The 18551-nt window shown below is 43.8% G+C and overlaps 1 protein-coding gene across 1 annotated transcript in view; it reads right to left on the bottom strand.

The window, feature by feature from the left end:
* Nucleotides 1–4864: 4864 nt before the first annotated feature.
* Nucleotides 4865–18551, bottom strand: part of CISD2 (CDGSH iron sulfur domain 2) — a 119299-nt gene continuing 105612 nt past the window's right edge. Inside the window, exon 3 of the mRNA XM_044062124.1 lies at nucleotides 4865–5709. Coding sequence (XP_043918059.1) covers nucleotides 5620–5709 — 90 coding nt within the window. The 3' untranslated portion in view covers nucleotides 4865–5619. The remainder of the gene's footprint in view (nucleotides 5710–18551) is intronic.

Raw genomic sequence — 18551 nt, 5'->3', positions numbered from 1 at the left:
CGGATTCCACATTTTGTGGTGTAACACAGCTCAGGAGTGTTGGGCTAAGGGTCTAAGAAATAGATGCCAAATAGAAAAAGGCCCAACAGGGAGCCCTTTGGAAATGAAAGTTGCGTACTTACCATAACAGATCCAGGTTATCCTAATTTCATCCGGTTCAGTGGGCTGTCAGATAGATCCATTTGGATCAGACCTCAGCAGCTTACACCAGAATACTGATTTTGAGGGCTCTGTCTCCTTCCCTACTCAATTCCAGCATCCTAGCTGATTTACCTCAGATAAAAAGTTTACTGATCATTTTCATCATATCCCTAATAACTATAAAGTGGAATAAACGAGGGAGTCCACAACATTCTCCACTATGAAATGTGATGTCGAACAGAAAACAATCAGGGTCCAGTCAAGATCTGATCAAACCCCAGAAGATGTAAAATGGCAATTTGGGAGGAATGTTGAACTATAAGAAAATAGGACAACACTCATCTGTCATTATGGTAAGTAACTTTCGTACCCAGTGATGTCTATTTTTGTCCAATTCAATGTTTGGGACAGATTCCCAAGCTGCCTAAAAAAAGCCTAGGTGGACTCAAGGAAGGACATTCCTAAGACTGGCAGAGCCAAAGGATGCCTCAGCTCTAACTGCACATCCAATTTGTAATGAAATACAAAGATGTGAGCTGTTGACCAAGTTGCTGCTGTGTTTCTGGCTTCTACCCCTTACAGTAATCTTACTTCCAAAGTCCTTCCTTCCCCCTGTCACTGCCATTGTCTGTTTAACTTAAGTACTTTCCCACCTATTTTTTCTACATATCCATAAATCTACATGCCCACTCAGCAAACCAGTATTGACACTGTAGTAAACCTCCCTTACTACAAATCTTCTCCTGCTTATTTTCTCAGCACTCCCAACTTCTAGGTGCTCTTGCCACACTCTAAAGGGGGGGGGGGGTTGTCGAGTTTATCCTGTTCCATCTTTAATGAGAGATTTTATTATTTTGCACTTCAGTTATCTATAATCTATTTAAGGAGCTACTTGTTGAGATTGCCTTTAAATCATTCTAAAGCTCCCCAGTATTTGAAATTACTGTGTTCCAAGTTGCTTTGCTGTAGCATTACACTCGCAAGCAATCATTCTTGGTGTTATTACATCAAGAGGTTAGCAGTGCCCTGTACAGACAAATGCTCAGAAAGTAAACTTTATCTATAAAATGTTCCTCAGAACTGAAACGGGTAACTTAGTGCGGCTAAAAGAAAGCCACTGAGTGGAGATAAGCTTACAGCAGCTAGGTTGCACATTAAACAGCACTGATATCAAATCTTAGCACAATCTAACCTAGTCCCACAGACTACACAAGGACCTCTGTATAACCCAGTCCGCAACCTGCAGTAGCCCACTCAAATATAGGTCCAGGCAACATGGACATCCAATTGACTCCATAGCCAGCTTGGTAGATATGGGCATCCTGAAACAATGTAGTGATAGTCTTATCTTCAAGGATAACCATTTAATCCTTAAGAAAACAAACAGTATGCGAGAAATGCACACAATTTCACTGGAGGCAGAAATCTTGTATACAAACAAGGCTGTCAAAAACACACATACTACATCCACTGCACAAAGTCTCCACCACACATGCAGCTCAATCTACACTGAGGCACAAAAGGCAATCTTCCCAAACCTCAAAGACTTCCTAAGCCTATAAAACGGCAACACTTATCCTCAGCAATCTCTAAAACACTCACCAAAAGCAACACCTAACACTACACATACACCTACACTTAGTGAAGCCCCAAGGGCAAAGCCCATAAGGTACACAAACCTATTACCCAGGACTCATCATGGGGGACTCCATTGTACAACATAGATGCTCCACTCACCACACTAAACAAAGAGAAGATAACAGTTAGTTGCTTATTTGGAGTTAGACTTCACCAAGTTATGCATGCACTCGTCAATACACCACACATACCAGTATGATTCTATCATAATCCATGTGGCAATTAATGATCAGAGACATACTTCCCTGATCTATATGAAGAGAGACAGTTGCTCTCTGAATGCATCTCAGGCAGGTATGTGCCTTGCAATGAACAGCATTCTACCTTCAACCATGATGCCACAGTACGAACAAAGGAGGACTTGAATTGACCAAGTGGCTTAGTTTCTGGTGTCTTTCCACGGGGATTCAATATCTAATCAGCATGGAAGGACATAGTTAAACCACACAGCTTTGCAATGTATGACCTGCACCAGTCTTCCCTACACTTATGAATATCAGCTAAAACCTTATCCACCCCCCCCCCCCTTAGGGCCTTTTGTTTTACGGCAATGGCAGATGAACAAATCTACAGCCATAGCAAATACCCCCTCTCCCAAAGAAGAAAAGAAAAAAAAAAAAAAAAAAAAAAACACAAAGGTATTACTACTCAATGTTAAGTGTCTAAACAAGAAACTCCACACCCAACAAGCTCAACACTCTGGAGGATATAGGGGTGTGCTCCATTACCAAGACACAGTTTAAATCTGCAGAAAAATAATCTGGCAGTGCAAGGCTTCTGTGCCTTCCACACATTTAGACCATAACCTGCACAGACAGGGACAAAAGATGGAGGAGTCTCAATCAATATTAGCAACAAACATAACTCTACATTGAACAGGACGATGCTCTGGAATTTATCCATTTGCAAATCACCATAGACAAAATTCTAAACCATATCTTAGCAAGCTATAGGTCATCCTGTATGCCTCTAGAATCCCATAGCTTACACCTAGACCTACTGGAGATGCTCACCATTAAACCAAGCACCCTATTCATGAGAGACAAACTATCCCTCTATAGACTGGAAAACTTACTACCTCATACTCGCAGACACAAAGATTCCTGGACTTTAACACAAAAATCCTTGATCAGACAGTGCCCACACCCACCAACCAGAGATTTAAATATTTTGGAGCTGGTACTCTGATATGAAAGAAAGCTGCAGGAGAATCCATGGTATAAATATTCTGTCCTATATTTATCTTAAAGTCCTATACACTCTTTCTCCTACAGGTTACTGAGAGATTATCTTTGCCTGGTACAGAAGGCATCCTGGGATCCAGTTCTGATGGACCTTTTGCACATCCACAACACAATCAGAACCACTACATCCAAGGATTTAAACTTTGCTTATGACATAAACAAGACATGTTGACAAAACAGGTATGCATCTCAGAGGATCCCAATGCTCTGGAACAGGTACTACATCCATGTGAAGCAGAGTCCCTTTCTAACCCTATTTAATTATAACATTGACCAATGGCTGGGAAATCATAAATTAATCCCAGGTCTGGCCTCCGTGTCTCTCAAAGACAGAGGCAGACAGTAAAGCCCAAACTAACATACCCCCCATAACCTCTAGAAAGTTTCAAACATGCCATATACAGACACACAATTGGGCTGGACGGCACAGTTAGGATGATAAAGGCCCTGGTAGTCCTTTTAAATTCGTATACTTTAACTGCATGTGCAACTCACTTCTTTGCTTTAATTGTGCACTTTTGTGCAGAGTAAGTAAAATTACATCCACAGCTTTCAAAGCTTCCCTTGATAGCTTGCCCACTGTCTAATCTTATACCTCAAAACTATTTTATTAACTTATCATGCAACTTGGCACATTTACAGTCTTCGGCTCTTTTCTTTAGCTCAACTGCATAAGCATCCACATTAGGACCTCAAGCACCTGTAAAAAACAATAGCAAATAAATGGCCTAACTCTTTCTAGGATAATTTCTGAACTTTTCTCTGGCAGCTGCTTTTCTGTCTTGCTCCAAGGGAATCAAAAAGTTGAATACCTTCAATGCTTCTTTCTCAGCAACATGCAGAAATCTGGTACACTGTACCTTTTCAGGGGTCTCAGTTATTCCACCCATAGAAGAAATAAACATTTCCAAATCCAAAGCTTCTAGTAGTCTGTGAAACTGCCTTGCAGCAAGATAATTCTTGCCAGTTGCAGTTTGAGAGCCTTCTGCACTTACAAACCCAAGAAATACTGAAAACAAAACAATAACTTCACCTCTGTATGTATCGTTCTTAACTTCTGCCTATATATTTTTTTTAGTTCTGACAATTTAACATCTAGATATTTGTCAGAAAGCTCAGTTTACTACAGTGACTCTGGGAAAAGAACATCTGGCCTCTATTAGGTTATTTCTTCACAGTCAGACTTCTAGGAGTGTGTACCACATAATGTGCAATTTTCCTGTAATTAAGTAGTTGCTCTTTCGTCTTTTCCCGGTTAGGGGTTGCCACAGCAGAACTCCAGTCCGCTAATGATTGGCAGTAGATTTTTACAGTGCAGAGGTGCCAGCTCAACGCCCAACCTTCAACGAAGGCACGCTCATTCACACGTCTTTCGAATGCCACTCAACCGCGGGGAGGACATGCAGACTCCACACAGAAGGCGCTCCAGCCGAGAATAGAACGGGAGAACCTCTTGCTGTGAGGAGACAATGCTACCGCTGCACCACTGCCACCCTCCAACAGAGAATCTCAAAATTTTAAGAAGCACTGTGTAATAACTCACAAGTATGCAAGCAAGTGTTCCACTCACTAGACAGATACAACTCAGATGAAGATCCCAAGTTTATAACAAAACAACGCAAGTGCTCCAAAATACAAAGTATCTAAAACTTTCATTTTTACAGCTTTTTATGCACATACACTGATTGCAACCATTTAATTGGGAGTGTTGATATACATAAACTATTAAAAACATTATGCAAACTATTAAAAACATTATGCATTTTCCATACAATGCTACCTAAACTCATTTTTAACAAAACAAAACATAACAGATAAACACTCTTCTACATAAAAAGACGTAAAACAAAGGCAATTTTATTGACTTCTAAACCATAATTCAAGTAAACATGACATTTATAAAACAGTTCAGATACATTGTTGGCAGCTCTGCGTCCAGTTCCATATTAAGCATTAAAATGTGTGATAAACAGCAACCTTAGCCAAAATTGTAAGCTGCTGTCTGAACATTCACCAACATTTTAAAAATCAAACTCTTAAAACATTAATAAATTATTTATTTTTCAGATACCAATTACTTAAGAACAAATGCAAGCAGTACAAGGGCCACCCAACGCAAGTACATATGAAGCAACCTGTGCAACAGGTTAATATGTACATCTCCATAATTGTTCCAGTCCCTGTTATTGTTAAAAAGAACCGGATGTCTAAATAAGGAATTCATCTCTAAAGTATGACATGGAAATAATACCGCACTTAACTGCAAGCGAATTTTCAAGGATGTACTCATACACATTTATGGCAGATGTTTCATGCTGCCTGTTAACTAAATGTTTTCACAGAATATAGAATTAGCCATAAAGGGAAAAATGCTTTAGGAGTTGCTCCACAGTTAGCACACTGATATTTCTCACTTGAGGGCTCATTAAATTGACTTTCTACTACATCATCATGTTTGTAAAATAAGAAAATTGAATTTAAAAATAGTTAATTTTTTACAATCTATTTTACAAATATGATTTTATATAAGCCTCTCACATCCTTGTTATTAAATTAATGTTGGATGAAGTACTGTGTGTAGATTGTAGAACAAATGCTATACTTCTTTTTTCTTGAGTATTAATGGACCCACGTTGTCTCCAGTCAATTCATTGTGTTTGTTGTGAGAACCATCACAAACTGGAAACTGGAAAATAAAAAAGACCAATCAAAAAATAATTCAATACACAATTAACAAGAACGGTCATTTTTACAGCTTTTGTGTACATACATTGGGAGTTTTGGTATACATAAACTACTGTCTGTTATATGAAAAATGCATATCTGAAAGCAGACATCAACAGTAAACTAGCAAAAAGGGGTCAGAACACTTAACATGCAGCACAGCCATCATGAGAAAATTTAAAGCATTATCTAAGTAATAGGTTAAATATAGAATACTTTGGATGCTACCTGTTAAAACGGAAGTGACCATCTTAATCTTAAAAAAAAAGTTAAGTACTCACCATAATGTTCCATGTTTGTAATCCATCTCACCCTTCATTCTTACATATGGGTTCGGAGCTGATCCTCTGCTCCGACTCAGCCTCTTACAAAGCTCAAAGTCGGCTCGTGGCTAGGTAGGTATCCCATAGTGCACTAGTACAATCAGCAGATCTTGTTTGCTGCTAAACTGTAGACACAAAACTAAGGTTATCCAGAAAGCACAACAAAAATTAAAGGTCTCCACCCTAAGACTATCCTGTCTCCAGATCCTTCCAGGATGGGGGTAGGTGGGTTCGTAAGAATGAAGGGTGAGATGGACTACAAACATGGAACATTATGGTGAGTACATAACTTCTTTATGTTCTGTAGTCCTATCTCACCTTCACTCCTACATATGGGACAGTGTCCCAAGCACCTTATTCTTGGGTGGCTCACAGGAAGGAACCAAAGGAGGTTCTACCCCAAGGTCAGGTCCAATTTGTAATGAGTAATAAAATATATGAGGGGTAGCCCAAGTTACTGCTGCACAAATACTGTCAATTGAAGCTCTGGCTTGGAAAGCAGCAGATGTAGACTGGGACCATGTAGAATGAGCCTTAATCTTGAACGGTAGATTTTTTTTCCATTGGAGAAGTAAATGAAGGAAATACAGCTTGAAATCCAATTTGATAGTCACTTTAGGGACTGGGAGACCTAGTCTAGAATCAGAAAAAGATTCTAACAATTGGTCTGAGAGTTCCTTAGTTCTGTGAAGGTAGAACCTTAACTGCCTGTGAACACTCTGTTGATGAAATTTGTATTTTGCTGCGTTAGAATAATTAGGGTAAAACACTAGTAATTCTATAGTTTGGGTCAAATTAGTTTAAAAGCAAACTTTAGGGATAAAGGAAGGATTTGTACGAAGAAACTGTCTTTGTGGAAAATCAAATAAGGAGGCTTAATAGACCGTGCTTGTAACTCTGATACTAGTCTAGCTGATGTGATGGCTACTAGAAACAAAATCTTCAAGACAGAAATTTCAATAGGCATGAATGAGCGGGTTCAAAGGGTGGTGAAATTAGCTTAGACTGAACAAAGTTTAGATCCCAGGGAGAGAGAGGTTCCTGAAAGGAGGGTCTTGGCAAAGTAGCACCTTTAAGGAAGGTTTTACACAATCTGTGGGACATCAGGTTAGACTCATGTTGATCCAAATGAAAATTAGATATCGCTGCCAATTGGACCCCAATTGTGGCAGCAGCAGATCCCTGATGGAAAAGTTCAGACAAATTCTAAAACCAATCGGGATGGATGCAGTGTAAGGATCTACATTCCTTTCTTCAGCCCAGATGGAAAACCTTCTCTATTTCCTAGTGTATAAGAGAGAGAAGAAAGGAGCCACTTGAGAGATTTTAAGTATTTCGCTTCAGATTATTTAAGTTTTTCTGCATTGCCGCCTACTTTTGAGCATTTTCTGGCTTGTTAAACTTGATTTCTGTGTTGGTAACTGTATTTAGATCACAACTTAGAGCTGATTACTGAATTTCCTGCCTGCACTTATTTTTAAAATTGTTTTTTTTCTTAAAAAACTTGCATTTTATCCGTCTCTGGCCTAGCACTCAAGTGTGGGGTCATTTACTGCACTGTTCTAACTTGTTGATACTTGTGAACCTCTGCTTTCCTTAAAAAAAAAAAAAAAAAAAATCTTGCTTTTCCCCCCACTTTTCTGAGATTTAAAAAAGTTCAATTACAGATTTGCTGTTCTGAACTGTTTGTAAGTTTCTTGGAGGCCATTGTTTGCTTGGGCTAAAGGGAAGTCTCTGTGTTCATCAGTAGCAGTGATAAACATTGAGCAGCCTGCCTGCCCCTGTGGGAGTGGTTACTGCCTTGAAACTGTAGCTTTGTTGGCCATTTTGGGTCAGTTCCTAACTCCTTGATCTCCCTCTCTTAAAACCCTCTTTTGCGTGGTTTTGCGCATACCGCAACATCGGGCAGCGCCGCCAAATTGGGTTTAAACTATTCTTGGCTCCACAAAGTCTGCTCTTCACTTTTTCCCCTTAGAACTGCTCTATCTCTCAAATTAAACACCATATTCTCATTCTAAGGCCCCTCACTGGTCCAAATAAGTAATTTTACAAGTTAGCACTAATAAACCATAAGCACTACTTATTCTTATACTCTCTACGATTACCTTGTCCCCTATTGGTCCATTTTAATTCAGTTCCCTATATTACTCTAGCATGTCCAAAGGTCAGTCAATTGTTTCCTCTTCAGTCCAGCTGGTGAATCTGGGAAATTTGAGGCAATGTTACAACTGTCTCATGTACACGGACAACCCTCTCCTCCTCCAAACAGGTTCAAATATATGTGAGAGATGCAACCATATAGCCAAACTGGAGGCTGAGCTCTCTCATCTCAAAACTGGTGTAACCAGTCAGGAGAGGGTAACCTCACACAACACAATTCCAGTATCACATAGTCCCAACACAACAGCGAACCAAACACAGAAAAACACAAACATACTCGGAGGCTCTAAATAAAAATCTACCTAAGCAACAGAGACCTCCAAAGCAGACATCCAAGCAAACGCTACCCCAAAACAAAACACGTGCAACACATAGCACACAAAGTCAGTGTGCCAAGCAGTCGCAGCCCTTAAGGCTGAACAACACACCGGATACTCTTGTAATAGGCGACTATTGTCAGACACACTGACGTCCCGCTCACCAGGCTGAATAAAGAGAAGGTCACAGTGAGCTGTTTGTCGGGCGCTAGGATCCGCCACATAACGCAAGCACTCAGGTCACTCCAAAGCAAATACAAATATGACTCAGTCATTGTACATGCTGGCGTGAATGACCTGAGACGTACCTCCCTCGACTACATGAAAAGAGACAGAGGAGCTCTCTGATCATGTAGCCCAGGCCGGTATGACCCTGACCTTGAGCAGCATCTTACCCTCACCTAGAATGATGCCACAGTATAAAGACAAAATGATCGATTTTAACAACTGGCTAAAATTCTGGTGTCATTCAAAGGGGATCCAGTGTCTGTCAGCCTGGGATGACGCTCGACAAGCCAAGTTGCTTCACTAGGGACGGCTTGCACCCATCACTCCTGGGCTTTCGGATATTGGCAAAGGCTCTTGCCACCCCCATAGTGCCTTTTTTAGGCAAGGCTCAAAAGTCAAACCCACCTCCATAGACAGCACAAGGAACAAGAAACTAAGGGTAAAGCTGCTAAATGCCAGAAGTCTTGACCTCAAGATGCATGCACTCGAAGCTCTCCTCAGTATGGAGAACATAGATATGTGCAGTGACAGAAACCTGGTTCAAGGCTCCAGAGAGCACCCCAGCACTACCAGGTTATACCTCATATAATGCTTTTCGGCCCCAAAACCCGGACCGAACCACAAAGGGAGGGGAGTTTCCATATTTATCAAGGATATCCACACCTCCAGGTTAGTGGCATTGCACGAAGTATCGGAGACCATCCATGTGCAACTGACAGTGGGCAAGACTGCTTTTCAGTTTATAGCATCCTACAGACCACCCTCTCAAAGTCAGGAATCCCACTCTACTTTCCTGAAAACAATGGAGAACATGAAGATCTCTCCTAACACCATTATATTGGGTGACTTCAACTACCCAAACATAGACTGGGAGCATTACTCAAGCCCCAGCACCTTAGCCCAAAGGTTCCTGGAATTTATAAACTCAAATGCTATGGAACAACTAGTGACCACTCCCACAAGAGGGGAAAACATACTAGACCTGATCATTACCAACATGGGGACTCTATGCTCCATACCAGAAGTATAATCCTCATTGGTAAGATCAGACCATAAATTAATTTCACTGGATATCCACATCCCAACCCCACCCCCAGCCCAGAAAACCACAGTGAAAAACTTCTCAAAAGCGAACTTCACACTTCTCAAAACCGAAGTGGAATCCTTCAAGGCCCCAGGGCCAGTGGAAACTACGGCCCAAGCTGCAAAATCCTATATAAACGCATTCTACGGACATCTCCAGGAATGCATGGATCATGCTATCCCAAACAAAATCAAGACCCAATTATCCAAAGGCAGGCGACCAGTCTAGTGGACCCCAGCCATAAATAAACTGAACAGAAGGAGGAAGCTACTACGTGATAGAGCAAAATCCCTAAAAGGGAAGGCATCTCTGATCAGTACTAGCAAAAAATTACGATCCCTCAAAATCCTCAAGACCAGCTTCGAGAGAAAAATTGCACAGGACACTAAAGACAATCATAAGGCTTTTTTCAGTTATGTTAAGAATCTGGGATGCAATTCCCAGACTTGTTCCGAGTTGATTCTAAACGACAAAAAAAATACACTGAACCCACAGACATCGCCAATATCCTGGCAGACAGGTTCAGTGCAAATAGAGCAAGTATCTATCCCGGCAGAGTGCAGCCTCCCAAACATCTCCGATGCTCAGGTGAAGGCCGCCCTCTCAAAAGCAAAAAACACTGCTTCTATGGGACCAGATGGCATCTCGGGTTGTGTCCTACATGAACTCCAAGAAGAACTAATCCTTCAAGTAAAACTGCTGTACGATCTCAGCCTCACTACAGGATATGTGCCCAAAGAATGGCGTACAGCAACAGTGGTCCCACTCCACAAAGGTGGCGCCTCTGCGGACCCTGGAAACTATCACCCCATAAGCCTGACTAGCCTAGTCTGCAAGGCTATGGAGAGGATCATCATGGAACTCATAAACAAAGACATTGGGGACCTACAGACACTAGATCCTACCCAATTTGGCTTCGTCAAGGGCAGATCCTGCCTTTTGAACCTGGTCAACTTCCTCGAAACAGTCACCAAGGCCATAGATGAAGGGAAGGTAGTCCACACAGCCTATCTGGACCTCGCAAAGGCATTTGACACAATACCCCACTCGGGCATCATATATAAGCTATCCAGCCTAAATATAAACCCCTATTGTCACAAGATGGGTCGCAAACTGGCTCAAAGACAGAACCCACAGAGTCAGAGTTGCTGGAGCCATGTCAGACTTGAAACCGGTCACAAGTAGCGTCCCACAAGGTTCTGTCCTGGGACCTCTTACTTTTCTGAGGTACAGGCCAACGTGGGAAGACTGACTCACCAAGTTCACAGATGACTGCAAACTGGGCGCCATAATCGACTCTCCAGCTGACACAAACATCCTTCAAAAAGGTCTCGCAGAGACGGATAACTGGTGCCAGAGCCATGGTCTAAAGCTAAATGCCAAAAAGTTTAGTCATACCCTTTGGCAAAAACAATGTAACCACAAATTACCACATAGGTGGTAACCCATTAAGTACAGAGAAAGTAATTCGGGATCTGGGCACCCAAGTTGATAGTAATCTCTCCTTTGACAACCACATTGCCAAAGTGGTTAGAAAGACCTTCTACATAGCCCACCTCATCATGAAAGGATTCACATCTAGATCAAGTGAGGTAATCGTGCCCCTTTATTCATCCCTCATCAGGCCCATCATAGAATACAATGCCCCCTTTGGGATGTACCTTACCAGACACCTGCAGCAATTAGAAAGACCCCAAAAGTACCTCACCAGGAGGATCAAGGGACTCAAAACAGATGCCATATGCTGCTCAGTTAAAAAAACTCCAGCTCTACTCAGTTGCATACCACCTACTTCGAGGCGATCTATGCCTGACATATAAAGCTATGTCCAACCCAGAATTAATGGACATGCTCCACCTCAGTAAATCTAAATCCCTTAGAGCCACGTGCTCGAGGGACTTGAACCTCAGCACAGAAATAAATAGAACATGCTGGAGGGACAGATTCATAACCCAGAGGCTCTCTTCGCTCTGGAATAGAATTCCAATTCATGTTAGGCAGAGCACCTCACTGACTCTCTTCAAGAAGATTCTTGATGAGTGGATGGGGGATCGTAGGTTTGTCCCGGAGATTACTTCCGTGTCACTATTAGACAGAGGCACAGTAAACTAAACTTTAAAAAGGGCACAGTATACTCAAATCAAGGGGTGGCATAAGCCAAACACAATCGGGCTAGGCTTATAAATGCCCCAGGGCAGATAGCCTAGTATGAACCTATAACTTCCTAGTGGAAGGTTTATGCGAGGACATGAGGATGCGCGTCACAGCAGATGAAAAATCATGAAGCCCGACTAGGGATGAAATTGGAGCAGCCACACTGTCAAGTTGAGGGTGTGGAGGCAGGGGTGAAGGGAGCCTGACGTGTGTCAAGAGGTCTGGCACTGGGTCCAGAGTCTATGGATCGTCTAGTAGATGAGGCCCGAGAAAAAGGAACCAAATCTGGCGAGGCCAGTAAGGAGTGAGGAGAATCATTTTGCTTCCCAATAGTTTCGCTTTCTGAATCACTTTGGATAGGACAGGAAAGGGAGGGAAAGCATAAAGGAGTCCCAGAGGCCAATCGTGAACGAGTGCGTGCGTCTCCCCCGGAGAGGGGATAAGGGAAAAGTAGCTGCTGCATTTGGAGTTGATCGGACTGATGAAGAGATCGCAGCAAGGCTGTCCCCATTTGCGGAAGATCTGTTCTGCTACTTCCGGATTCAGAGTCTGCTATCACATTGGTTGTCCCTGGGATGTGCGTTGCCACCAGAAAGTGTTGGAAAGAAATTGTCCACTCCCAAACACGAAGGGCCTCTCGACAAAGGGGGTAAGATCTGGTTCCTCCTTGTCTCTGTTGAGATACCATACCACTTGCATGTTGTCTGATTGGATTGCTATCGTCCCTAGAGGAAGGAAGTTGTAAAGTGCCTGCAACACTAGAAGCACTGCTCTCATCTCTAAGACACTGATATGCAGGTAAGCCTCGTGATCTTGCCATGTGCCTTGGACAGTCCTCCCTAGATAATGCCCCACCCCCAGTGAGGCATCCATGGTCACAGTAGGAACAGGTTGGCGAAGAAGGAATGGAGTGCCCGTTGTTCGTTTGTCAGGTTGAATCCACCAATGAAGGTCCTTTTTGCAAGACTCTTATGATGTGGTGAGATAGAGGCGGTTGTTGAAAAGACCACTGGGACGATAGAAGCCACTGGAGGATTTGCATATGTAGTCTGGCTAGAGGGACTAATGTTATGGTGGAGGCCATGGTCCCTAAGAGTTTCAGCACAGTCTTTGCCTTGACTTTCTGTAGAGGAAGTAGACGGAGAATTTGTTGTCCAAGGTTCTGCACTCTCTCTGCAGGTAGACGAGCTAACATGGCGACTGTATTTCTGCGCCTATAAAGTCACAAACTGAGAGGGCGATAAGGCAGACTTTTCCCAATTTATTGTAATCCCCAGCTGGGAACAAAGCTGGATGGTGGAATCTCTGGTATGTAGGAGTAGATGACTGGTGGTGGCAGTCAGCAGCCAGTCATCCAGGTACGGAAACACTTGGAATCCTAGACGTCTCAGGTGAACTGTCACTACTGCCATACATTTGGTGAACACCCTGAGGGCTGTGGTGAGACCAAAGGGCAGAGCACGAAATTGGTTGTGACTGGCTCCCAGCTGGAAGCGCAAGTGGCTCCTTGACGTTCTGTCCATTTTTATATGGTAGTACACATCTTGGAGATCTATGTAGCACATCCAATTGTCTCTCCCTAAGAGGGTGTATAGACTGCAATGTCACCATCCAGGACTTGGCCTTCTTTACAGATTCATTTAGTTTGCTGAGGTCCAAGATGGGCCTCCAGTCCCCTGTACTTTTTGGCACTAAAAAGAATCTGGAGTAAGTTCCTAATCCTTTCGGGTCTGCGGGGCCAGTTTGGATGACTGTTTGCGAGCAACTTCTACAGTTGCTTGATCCTTGTGATTGGGTGGAACATCTGGGATCTTCTTGGGAGTGTGAGGTGGAAGAGAAAAGGGTATGGAGTAACCTCTGGTGATTATTCTTTGTACCCATTTGTCTTGGGTGATGTTTAGCCAGGCTTCTGGATACAAAGATATGCAACCCCCGACGGGCTCCAGAGAAGCACAGCCGGGCCCCACATCTGGAATGCTGATAGGGACGGCCTCGAAACGAATCATGGCCTCCCTGGTTTTGCCAACCCCCCCCCCCCTGCCTCTAGGGTGACTTCTACCATTAGCTCCTCCTCCCATCTCTGAAGGAGGAGTCACCCTGTGCATCCGGGAAAAATCTCTGGGACTTCTTGAACCACATCTTACCACCTCTCTGACCCTTAGGATATGGTCTAGAGGGGATGGTAAAAAGTACTCCCACGGCAGAGAGAGTTTTCCCTTCTTGTTCGCATCTGGCGAGTATCTTTTACCTTGGGTCCAACAATGAAGAACCGTCAAAGGGGGCGTTGGTAAAGGTAGACTTGAACAGCTCTGCAAAATTAAATAAGCGCATCCGGCAGTGTCTCCTAAGGGAAACTCCTGAACCCGCTGCCCTGCTCGCTCCGTCGGCTGCATAAGAGATCAGCCTCATAGAGGAGTTGACAATGGAATTTAAAGGTGGATAACTGAGCAGACATCTTCTCAGGGACTCCTTCAGTAGATGTACCTTGAAGAGCATCTCCTAACTCCTTGAGGAGATCTCTTTGAAGCCTCGTAAAATGTGTTAGATAGTTCAGCGATCTGAGTGTAAAAAGCCACTATCTATGCATAGTTCGAGACTCCTTATTCGGTGGATGGACAGATTAAGTCTCCGCTAGCTCCTTCTTAGTGGCCACCACCATGGCATCTACAGGCATGCCCTTAGGCAAAAAAATCTCTCTTTAGGGGCAGACAGAAATTTATTGGGTCTTCAGGGAACTGGGTCCACGGCATCAGGAGTCTCCCACACTTTCCGACTAACCAGGTCTAAAAATTCATCAAAAGGTGGAGACACCCAGAAGGCTGAAGGTTGAGACCCGAAAGCCTACAGGTACACTGACTCCTCATCAGAAGGTGTGACAGTATGCCAGCCGCCTCTCTGCTTAAAGATCTCCAAGATGTCTACAAAGGAGACATCAGAGGACGACTTGGGGGACCCTTCTGACTCCTCGAGGTCAGTGCCTGAAGTGAAGGACTCATCCGGGGAGTCTACATGCTTCCTCTTGCATGTCCTTTTCAGAGGGGGCTCCTCAGAAGGATATTCTGGGGACGTCTTGGAAGACTGGCGGACACCCAACGGGGGCTCCTGAGGCTGCGGGTCTCTGCTGTCGAGAGAGGGAGTAGGTGCTGAGACAGAGGTCGGTGCTTGAGGGGGAACAACGTCGGTACCCTTGCGTGGAGTTGATGAGCGAGACAGCACACTCATGTCGAAAGCAGATCTCTCCGGATTCGAAGACAGCCCCGGTTCCGAGGAAACAGAGGTAGTCATCGGCTCCAGAGTGACCGGCTCAGAGATGGATATAGGGTCCGAGCTCACCCTAGCCGACGCACTGAGAGGGAGACTCTGAACAGAGGAGGTTCGGGTCCAAGTGTCCCTGTCAAGCCAGACTGGTGAGCTTCGGTTCCTAGACACCACTGACAACGCTGAAGGTGTCGTTGCGGAACTTAGCTCCAAGACAGCCACGAGGGGAGCTGGAACGGAGGGTTCCACAAGTGGCACCGGAAAATCCGGCTCGGAGGAGGAACCACAACAGGGAGGATGGACTCAGGTGGCTCCAGAACTGACTGGGTCAGAGCCAACAAACAATTTGGGCATGGCAGACTACTTCAGGAGTATAAGCACTACTCTCTCCACACCTTCCTCTGACAAGCTCTTGGAGGATCTGGATGACGGGGTAGGTGATCTGGATCTCTGTAAAATTGGAAATCTTAAGGTTTGGGAGACCAGCAAAGGATCTTTGGACCGGCTCCAAAGTAATTTTTCAGTAGTCTGCTCCGAAAGGCTTGAGGCCGACACTGACGTGTCAACAATAGACAACCTTGACCATCTCAGAGGACAGTGGAGCCAAGGAGGCTAAAGTTTCATCAAGTTTAGATGGCTTCTGAGGAGGTTCCGATACACTAGTCAGCGCCGGAGAATGCCTCTTGGCCGACTTAACTTTCTCTTTTTTGGAGGAATGTGATTTGGATGAAGAAGTACGGAGACCTTTCAAAATTAACTTGTTCTTCCGCTCCTGGAGAACTCTGGGGCTAAAGGAATGGCAGAATAAACAAGTTTCCCGAAAATGAATGGCTCCGAGACAATATGCACAATTACTATGGCCATCCGTAATGAACATCTTCTGGGAGCACTCAATATATTTTTTAAAACCCAAAGGCTTGTAGTCTTTAGACATGTTGTAGAGCTATGTAATAAAGCAGTACACAACAAGGACTAGGGTCCTCCAACTTAAACGGGCCTAACACACACAGACACACACACACAGACACACACACACAGACACACACACACAGACACACACACACAGACACACACACACAGACACACACACAGACACACACACAGACACACAGACACAGACACACACACACAGACACACACACACAGACACACACACACAGACACACACACACACACACACACAGACACACACACAGACACACACACAGACACACACACAGACACACACAGACACACACACAGACACACACAGACACACACAGACACACACAGACACACACAGACACACACAGACACACACAGACACACACAGACACACACACACACACACACGAGTAAAGAGGACTAGGTCCTCTAACTTAAACAGGCCTAGCCCCGAGTAAAATATGAAAATAGGAGAGGACTAGGTCCTCTAACTTAAACGGACCTAGCTAGATAGGCTAAGTCGTAGAAAAAGGCCAGAAACTAACAGCAGTCAAAGAAACGAGCAAACACTGCATGCAAGCTTAACTTTTCTAAAAATTAGAAAAACAAAGGCCTGCGCAGACCCGCAGAAATATCAATATTAACAAGAAACTAGCACACAGGATACCAAAATGGAGAACAACAAGGGCCAACGGCCAACCAGTTCTCAAACTAATTTAACAAAAAATACTTCTAAACTATTCTAAACACGTCTAACACTATTAAGCACTATCTAGTAATAAGATAACTAGCTATAGAAACAGTAAAGTGATGAGACAAAAAAAGTTTAAACTTAGCCAAGCAAGAAGCACTTCTGAACTCGTAGACACGGCAAACAAGATCTGGGGATTGTACTAGTGCACTATGGGCTACTTACCTAGCCACGAGCCAACTAAGAGACTTTGAACTTTGTAAGAAGTCGAGTCGGAGCAGAGGATCAGCTCCGAACCCATATGCAAGAATGAAGGTGAGATAGGACTACAGAACAATCTTTTCAGCTTTTATACCAAAAACAGCCATATCACACTGAACGGTTAAAAACAAGAAGTTATGTACTCACTATAACGTTCGATGTATGTAGTCCATCTCGCCTCACATTCTTACCCATGGGGTCGGAGCCGAATGTCGGCTCCGACTCGGCCGTACTTTTTAGCTCGAAGTCTTTCTATTGGCTGGGCTAAGATGGTATCCCATGCTGTACTGCTCTATCTCCAGATCAAGTTTGCTGCGAGCACCAGCACTCATTCTCCATGCATAACACCCAAGGAAAGAAAAAACAAACCAAGAATGAAGGGAACTCTGAAACCAGGCCTAACCTCCAGGATGGGAGAAGGTGGGGGCGGTAAGTAAGAATGTGAGGCGAGATGGACTACATACATCAAACGTTATGGTGAGTACATAACCTCTTGATGTTATGTAGTCCAATCTCGCCTACATTCTTACCCGTGGGACAGCGCACCCAGCACCTAAATCCTGGGAGGCTCAGTGGAAAATACTCCTGAGCACTGTGGAACCAAAGGAAGACCTGCCCCTAGATACCACATCTAACTTGTAATGAGTAACAAAGGCGTGAGGAGATGCCCAAGTAGCCACAGCACAAATATCATCCATAAACAATCTGTCCTGAAAAGCTGTAGATGTAGATACAGACCGGGTAGAGTGAGCCTTCACCCAGAACTGTAACCCCCCCCCCCCCCGAGGTATAAATAAAAGAAATACAACTGGAAATCCACCTGGACAACGTGACTTTGGAAACAGGAAACCTAATTCTGTTTTCCGAAAATGAAACAGAACAGATTTTCTGAGGACTTTCGTTCTGTGCAAATAAAAACGTAATTGTCTGTGCACATCCAATTGATGAAATTTGAATTCTGCCTTGTTTGAGAATTGAGGAAAAAACACTGGCAATTCAATAGATTGGGAAGAAAGGAGGGGTTCGGTCTGAGAGAAACCCCGTCCTTATGAAAAATCAAATAAGGGGGGGGGGTTGATCAAGCTTGAAGCTCCGAAATGCGTCTGGCTGACGTGATGGCTACCAAAAAAAAACAAACAGTCTTCCAAGTTAAGAATTTTAAATCGCAAGTGGCTGCAGGCTCAAAGGGGGGTGAAGTAAGACCCTGCAGAACAAAGTTTAAGTCCCAAGACATAACAGGTTCCAAGACTGGAGGACGAAGTAAAGTGCCCTTCAGGAAAGCCTTACAGGGTCTATGTGCCATTAGACTAGGTTAGACTGCGACATGAAAGGTAGAAATCGCCACCAACTGGACTTTAATGGTTGTGGCCGCTGAACCCTGGTTAAAAAGCATAGACAGGAACT

Source organism: Protopterus annectens, chromosome 2.part1 (genome assembly GCF_019279795.1).
Source record: "Protopterus annectens isolate FY-2018-M chromosome 2.part1, PAN1.0, whole genome shotgun sequence".
Lineage (NCBI taxonomy): Eukaryota > Metazoa > Chordata > Ceratodontiformes > Protopteridae > Protopterus > Protopterus annectens.
Note: the sequence above shows the minus strand (reverse complement) of the source record. Positions and strands in the feature narration are given on the sequence as shown.